The 8,451-nt window shown below is 40.0% G+C and overlaps 1 protein-coding gene across 1 annotated transcript in view; it reads left to right on the top strand.

Annotated features, from left to right (window-relative positions):
• Nucleotides 1-344: 344 nt before the first annotated feature.
• Nucleotides 345-8,451, top strand: part of POLQ (DNA polymerase theta) — a 106,302-nt gene continuing 98,195 nt past the window's right edge. The window contains exons 1-4 of the mRNA XM_025376375.1: nucleotides 345-648; nucleotides 1,462-1,641; nucleotides 4,937-5,067; nucleotides 6,849-7,005. Of these exons, the coding sequence (XP_025232160.1) occupies nucleotides 468-648; nucleotides 1,462-1,641; nucleotides 4,937-5,067; nucleotides 6,849-7,005 (649 nt within the window). The 5' untranslated portion in view covers nucleotides 345-467. The remainder of the gene's footprint in view (nucleotides 649-1,461; nucleotides 1,642-4,936; nucleotides 5,068-6,848; nucleotides 7,006-8,451) is intronic.

The raw sequence follows: 8,451 nt of genomic DNA, 5'->3' as shown, positions 1-8,451 counted from the left end.
ATCTTGCATTAATGCTTCTCAATCTGAAATAATTCTTTTCAAAATACCAATACGTTAAGAAGAGCTACTTCCCTGATCTACCTATTATGGGCAGCCCATTTTATGAAGTTAGCATGGCCTTCCTATTCAAACCGGAAATGGACAAAAAGAGAAGGAAGGTTTTTAGGTCAGTATGGTTATAACTGTAGATTCTGTATTCTTCCTATTTAATCTACCTCTCATATTAACCAACCACGGAGGCTGGAGGCCGGAAGTCTTAGACACCAGCGAGAGCCGCTCCTTCCCCACGATTCTATGGCTTTCGGGTTAGTTACGCCACGGGGAACTCTATGGTTCCGGGGCGGGCCGGGAGGCTTGAGTTTGAAGACCGGCGGGAAAATGACCGCACCTCTTGCCTGGCCAGGGTTCTCCCGAGAGGGAGGACGCTGGAACTGTGGCTTGCCCTGATCGGCCGAGAAGGATTTGCCATGAATCTTCTGCGTCGGAGTGGGAAACGGCGGCGTTCAGAATCAGGCTCAGATTCGTTCTCGGGAAGTGGCGGTGACAGCAGTGCCAGCCCCCAGCTCCTCTCCGGGTCCGTGCTGAGTCCGCCGCCGGGCCTGGGTCGCTGCCTGAAGGACCGCTGCCGTCAGTCGGCCGCAGCTGCAGGTGCTCCAGGAACCCGGGAGGCCGCGGGCAACGGAGGCAGCTCCGCCGGGCCATGGGTCGGGAGGTGTCCTCACCCCACGGGACTTGCTTCACTGCATACCCCACTGGGCTTCTACTTCCCTTCTCTGTGACTCGGGCCTGGTGTGGCAGGTCACTTTCTGTTCAGACATACGCGTGTTTTCAGTGATCGCCTGGTATTAATATTCACGTGGCTTCTGGGTCTTTCGACCTTTACAGAAACAACTTCCTAGTTAGCCAAATCCCATCACCTGTTCGGGGGCTCCTTCCTCACAGTACCCAGTACTCCTTACAGACCCTTAAGACAGGATTGTTGGGCCTAGAGTATGGCACAGGCTGTTGGGCGTCCAGAGGAAGGCTAGAAGGGATTCGTAATGAGATTGGTTGGGTGTCTTGTGGATGTTGACCCAGTTTTTAAAAATCGTTAGTTGTGCAGTCGTCATGGAACTAAAACTTACTATAAATAGAAACTCACCTAACTTAGCTTTGTAGTGCTTCCATATTGCCCTCTTCCCCCAACTCCACCTGTAGTTCCAACACCCTTTATCTACTGTGTATTACACGCTTTTTTTGTTTGTTTGAGGCTTTTAAGGAATTGTTTTTATTATATGCAGTAAACAACAATTTATTACTTTTCTATACATGGTCAATTTCTCATAAGATTCTTGAAGTCAGGATGTGCTTTAAAGAGCTTCATTTCAACATGTAGGAATTCCAACACACGGTAAAGGGCTAATTGTAAAACTCATACATTAGAAGTAAATTAAAATTTTAATTTTTTCTTTTTCCTAAAAGGAGAATGCAAGCCTACAGTTCCTGACTACCAAATAGACAAGCTACTATTGGCAAACTGGGGACTTCCTAAAGCAGTTCTGGAAAAATACCACAGTTTTGGTGTAAAAAAGATGTTCGAATGGCAGGCAGAGTGCCTTTTGCTTGGACAAGTCCTGGAAGGAAAGAATTTAGTTTATTCAGGTATCGAAATTTATGTAAATTAATTACTATTTTTAAGATATGAATGTAAACAATACTCTATTGAGGTAGTTGTGATTCTTTTAAAAGGTGAATGAGGCAGTGCTTTATAACTAGAGAAAATCTTAAAATCTGTGTGAAAAGTGGAGTTTATTTATATTTAAGTTACAAAAGTTTTATTGTTTGGGGATAGGGGAAGTAAGAAAAATGACAGTTTAAAGAGTGGGCAATTCAGTCTGCCATCATTCTCAACAAACATAATATCCCAGTGAGTGTACAATGGGAGATGTAAATCTGCCCTTCCCCCATTTGATCCTGGTTGCTTTTCAGGGTATGAGTATTATCATTATATGTTTGTTAATTGAGTTTTTGTTTTTTGTTTTTGTTTTTTTTTGTTTTTTGATGGAGTCTCGCTCCAGGCTGGAGTGCAGTGGCGCTATCTGGGCTCACTGCAACTTCCACCTCCCAGGTTCAAGCGATTCTTCTGCGTCAGCCTCCCAAGTAGCTGGGATTACAGGCATGTGCCACCAGGCCTGGCTACTTTTTTGTATTTTTAGTAGAGATGGGATTTCACCATGTTGGCCAGGCTAGTCTTGAACTTCTGACCTCAAGTGATCTGCCCACCTTAGCCTCCCAAATGCTGGGATTATAGGTGTGAGTCACTGTGCCCAGCTATAAATTGACCTGTTTGTACAGGGTTGTATATACAAATAATATGTAATATACTTTATATACAATTTTTATGGGTTTTCTTTTTTTTTTTTTGAGATGGAGTCTTGCTCTGTTGCCCAGACTGGAGTGCAATGGCATGATCTCGGCTCACTGCAACCTCTGCCTCCCGGGTTCAAGTGATTCTCCTGCCTCAGCCTCCTGAGTAGCTGGGATTACAGATGCCTGCCACCATGCCCAGCTAATTTTTGTATTTTTAGTAGAGATGGGGTTTCACCATCTTGGTCAGGCTGGTCTCGAACTCCTGACCTCAGGTGATCCAAAGTCAGCCTCCCAAAGTCCTGGGATTACAGGCATGAGCCACCACGCCTGGCCCTATATGGGTTTTCAAGGGCAACTATGACATACACAATTTTTAACCCATGCTTTCTACACTGACTTTAAATCTAATCATTTGGTAAGATGCAATTCCTTTGTGTCAATTTTCTCTGAAATTTCGAGTCACACAGATTTTTTCATTATGGCTGTAAGGAAGAATTAAATAATTATCAGCAGATATAAGTTCAGGCAGTGGAATTAGACTGGTTGGATTTGAAAGCTATCACTTACTGGCTATGCAGCCTCACAGATTACTTAGGAAGAGTGAGAGAATATATATGTGTTTGTGAGTATGTGTGCGTTGGTAGTACTTAGAGCTCATTAAATTATTTAATATATAAGAACTCAGAGCAGTTTTGGCACATAGAAAGTACTTGTATTGTGAAAGGGCATTACAAAAAATAAAATACAAAATAAAATACTTGTAAATGCTAAGAGGTCACAGTCAGTGGCAGTGGCATAATGGCTTGACCATTTCAATTGCTTGAAACTGAAACTTGAGTATCATTCAGAATTCTGGTCACCAGCTTATGCAATTAATCACCAAGTCCTGGTATCTGTTACCTCTTGCTTCTGACTCCTCCTTTCTGTTTTTAGGTCCATTACCTAGTGCAGCTCATTATCATCTTTCTTCTAGATTATGCAGTAGCTTTGAAACTAGTTCATTCTTTTCCTCTGATCTTGCCCTGCTCCTGCAGCCAAAGAAGTCTTTTTTTTTTTTTTTTTTGATAGAGTTTCGCTCTTGTTGCCCAGGCTGGAGTGCAATGGCACAATATCAGCTCACTGCAACCTCTGCCTCCCGGGTTCAAGCGATTCTCCTGCCTCAGCCTCCCGAGCAGCTAGAATTGCAGGTGCTCGCCACCACACCCAGCCCCAAAGTGGTCTTTTTAAAAAAATTTTTTGTTTAAATTTTTTGTAGAGATGGGGGTGGCACTGTGTTGCCCAGACTGGTCTTGAACTCCTGGGCTCAAGTGATCCTCCCTAAGTTTTGAGATTACAGGCATGATTCACTGTGCCCAGTCCAAAGAGATCTTTATAAAGTACAAATATGATCTTGTCACTCCTTTTCATAAAACTCATCAGTCACACTGCATTGCTTTCAGGACAAGGTTTAAACTCCTTAAATAGTGGGATTATAAACTCTTCTTGTGGCACTTTCATATCTCTTCTTTTATACCCCTGGGGTACTTTATACTCCATGCTTAGTAAATTACCTACTATGTCATCTGAACATGCCAGGATTTCTTGTAGGCCCTTTGTACCATATGCTGTTTCTTAGGCACGGCCTTCCTTTCCTCTTCCTTTCTTTTTTTTTTTGGAACGCAGTCTCGCTGTGTCACCCATGCTGGAGTGCAATGGTGTGACTGCAGCCTCTGCTTCCTGGGTTTAAGTGATTCTCAGGCCTCAGCCTCCTGAGACGCTGGGATTACAGGCGCACACCACCTTGCCCATCTCGGCCTCCCAAAGTGTTGGGATTGCAGGTGTCAGCCACCACCCTGGCTATCCCTGTCTTTCTTCCTTACCTTCTCATAAATTCTGTTTTCTTTCCATAAGATTCCTTGCAACTCCTTTCCTTCCACTTCTTTTCTTTTCTTTTTGAGACGAAATCTCTCACTGTCACCCAGGCTGGAGTGCAGTGGGGTGATCTCGGCTCACTGCAACCTCTGCCTCCCAGGATGAAGCAATTCTTGTGCCTCAGCCTCTGGAGTAACTGGGATTACAGGTGCCTGCCACTACGCCTGGCTATTATTATTTTTTATTTTTATAGTAATAGAGACGGGGTTTTACCATGTTGTCTAGGATGGTTTCAAACTCGTGACCTCAAGTGATCCCCCGGCCTCGGCCTCCTAAAGTGCTAGGTTTATAGGTGTGAGCCACTGCGCCCAGCCCTTTTCCTCAACTTCGATCATAGCTCCTATCATAATAAAGTTGTTCATCTACTTCCTCAAAGCAAACCTTTTACCCATTTGGTACTTAAAGGAAAGGATCTTTAGGTATCAACTAGGTACTCAATATACTCATCATATATTGCTGATATAAAGATTTGTTTACACTGTTTTTAGTTGAGGCTATTAAGACAGCTGGTTTAAAGTAAAGGGCATTTCAGTGTGTAAAGATTTTAAGTGCTATTGGGCCCTTAGTGATCCGTTAGCCTTAGGCTCTGTTACTACACATGGCTTAAAACATTTATTAATGAATTGTACCAAATATTACTTTTTTCTTATAATATTGTGGAATAATCATGTTTCAGCTCCTACAAGTGCTGGGAAGACTCTTGTGGCAGAATTACTTATTTTGAAGCGGGTTTTGGAAATGCGGAAGAAAGCTTTGTTTATTCTTCCCTTTGTTTCTGTGGCTAAAGAGAAGAAATACTACCTCCAGGTAATGTTTTTTACTAAATTAGAAATAGTGAAAGGCTCATTATTGGCAGCCTTGGTTTCATTCATTTGAAATAGAATTATGAAAGTAAGTGGAAAACAAAGTTTCTTTATTGCATCCCATGTAGCTTTAAGAGGTGACTGCTGAAAGCATTAAAAATTTGCAGCAGGGGGCCAGGTGTGGTGGTTCACGCCTGTAATCCCAGCACTTTGGGAGACTGAGGTGAGCGGGTCACCTGAGGTCAGGAGATCGAGACCAGCCTGGCCAACATGGTGAAACCCCATCTCTACTAAAAATACAAAAATTAGCTGGGCGTGGTGGTGCACACCTGTAATCCCAGCTACTCGGGAGGCTGAGGTGAGAGAATTACTTGAACCTGGGAGGCAGAGGTTACAGTAAGCCGAGATCGCGCTATTGCACTCCAGCCTGGGCAACAGAGTGAGACTCTGTCTCAAAAAAAAAAAAAAAAAAAAAAAAAAAATTTAAAAAAATCACAGAAGGAAATTTAAAAAAAATTATTATTAAGGAGAGGGGGCCATCAAATCAAAAGAATAATTGGTGAGAATTGTGTAAAAATTTGTAAACCTTTTCTTAGGAAATAAACAAAATACTTAAACTAGCATATAAACATGCACGTTAAGAATCAGCATTTAATTGAACAGTTGGACTAGACTGAAGCATAGAAAGGAAAGAGTGTTTAAGGAAGCGTATCCTGCTCTAATTGAGGTCTATTTAGGAATATTTAGGGGATGAAGGTCAAGCTCCATTGGTGCTTATGTAAAGCTCCAGGTATGTGATCTGTTCCTCTGTTCTGCAAAAATGACTAATAGTAGTTTACATCAATATGATGCTCACAGTTTTTAGGGCATTTTCACAAATACAGTGTTTTATTAAATGGAATAAATTTACTGTTGTGATTTCTGCAGTGAAAAATATGTGCTTTTGGAATGGAAAGATCATTATACGGATTGTTAAAGAAATGTGGGTTCTAGTCCCAGTTTTGTGACTAACTATGTCTTTAGTCCAGGCATATAACCTGTTGGGCCTGTTTTTTTATTTGCAAAATTAGGATGTTAACCCTTAGCACTGTGGGTTAACTCAGTAAACACTCAGGAAAATTTTATTGAATGAATAGCTCTAAATTTCTATGGTTCTATAAATCTTTTTAACAGTTATTTCAGAGGCACAATAGCCAACAAAGCTGATCCTACATGGTAACATCACTCAACTTAGACCCAAAGTAACAAAATGATGAAAGGATCCTTTTTATTGAAAGGTATGTTAGTTAAAAGTTAAACTAAAAAAAAAATTATTATAAAAATCCCACTGAATTTGACTTTTAAAAGCTTTTCTTCCAGTTACATTAAAAAATTGGTCATTAGGATAATGAGACTATTTTCCTCATAAAGTATAAATTTGTTTCTTAAAGTGTTATAACTAGTTTCTTGCTGTTTATTAGATTAAAAATGTTAGTGCTTGAGGTAGTTTTTCTCCAATTTTAATTCCTATAAATAGCTCTTAGAACTTTTTAGATTATTATGCTGTCATTAAAATTGCATAATTTTATTTGACTCTTAACAGAAATCTAAGTTTTGTCAGTTCTAAACTTTATATTTTTAGTATATGATCTAAAAAGACCCAGTGTGTCCTGGCCAGAAACAACTGATGACAGTAATCTGGTAGATGTCTTTAGATAGTTATGTCTATGTTCTGGGATAGAACCAGTTTATAACTCTTGAATTTCAAGTTTTTTCACCTGTATTGTTCCTTTTTGCTCAATTCAGAGTCTGTTTCAGGAAGTAGGAATAAAAGTAGACGGTTATATGGGCAGCACCTCTCCGTCAAGGCATTTCTCTTCATTGGATATTGCAGTCTGCACAATTGAGAGAGCCAATGGCCTGATCAATCGCCTCATAGAGGAAAATAAGATGGATCTGTTAGGTAAGAAAGTTAGAAAATAAGTAAATACTTTCTGTTGCTATTTTTGATGGAATGAAGTGGAGCTGTTGTGATTTCTGTAGGTCCCATTTATTTTTCTATTGTCTATTGTCTACTTCTGGAGGCGAGAATTGGCATCTGTAATGTTAGGAATGCTGTGTTTATAAGTTTTGTGTCCTGCTGCTGTTATTGATGCCATTATGTTGCATTTTTGTACTTTACAGAATGTAGAGGATATCCTTAAGCCCTTAATAACTTCTCCTTGCTTCTTTCTTATCTAAACTTTACCAGAAATAGAAGGAAGGCTGCTGGGCCAGATCTGCCATTTTGCAGTTAGTGTGTATGTGTTTTTGTTACTATATTCTGCTGCTATGATGTCTATTTTGGGCTTGGACCTAGAGTCTACCATTTAGCATGGAAATGGTAGGAAGCTAAAGAAACTGATACTCTATTTGAGCTTGGGATTCTGGGAAGATTTTCTATCTTAATGCATTTTTTTTTGCCATTATGGAAAGGCCATTATGTAGAGGTAGCAACAGGCATAGAAGGATTTCAGCAGCAGAAGTAGCAAGAATATCAGCTACTTATTGAGAATGTGGTACACTTAAAAATACCATGGTAAAGTTATGGTAGGGTGGGGGGGAGGGTGGGAATCAGACATGGGCTATGCTCCATAAAGCTTGGAGAGAGAAATTGCAATTGATTTGTATCAGAATTGTCTTATTACTTGTGACCCCATTGGACTTTAAATATTTGAGAGTTGCAATAGACTCCTAGTAAGTGCTATTTCTGATGTACCTAGCACAGTGCCTGGCACATGGTAGGCAGAATACTTTTTTTTTTTTTTGAATGAATGAAGAAGTGCTAAAATAACTCATTAGACAGTACAATTTTGGAGATAGCTTATTGATAGGAAAAAGAACATCATGTGTCATTAGGAAGTTCCCTATTGTCTCCTCAAATTCCTTTTCACCGGAAAGTTGTTTTTTGGTGGGGAGAATTTGGGATGGGGAGAATACCAGTGCATGTGGAAACTATGTTGTTATGAAAATGTTTAACTAAAGAAAGTATCGGTTGATACTGAATTTTCAGTAATTCTTAAGAATTTTTCCAAGTATATACATTGGGTAAATTCTCCAAGTAGTGAAGGACGTTGTGATCATATTTATGTTTTGCAGTATGGTGACTCACTAGCCTACCATATTAAAAATCTCTTAAAATTGTCTTTTTCTTTTGGACCCTCTTCTGTTTTTTTCTAAGCTACTTTCCAACATGAGTATATACGTTTTCCCATTGAAAAGTCAATACACTGAAAACTGACATAGATGTCTTTGATATTTCATTGTATGTTTATTTCAGTGAAGTTGCCAATTTAGAAGAGTGATGAGAGGCAGTTTTCCCTGGGTTTGTTTAGCCCTGAGTAAGCTAATAATTGATTTTTACATCCAG

Source organism: Theropithecus gelada, chromosome 2 (genome assembly GCF_003255815.1).
Source record: "Theropithecus gelada isolate Dixy chromosome 2, Tgel_1.0, whole genome shotgun sequence".
NCBI lineage: Eukaryota > Metazoa > Chordata > Mammalia > Primates > Cercopithecidae > Theropithecus > Theropithecus gelada.
This window is presented reverse-complemented; position numbering and strand designations above follow the sequence as displayed.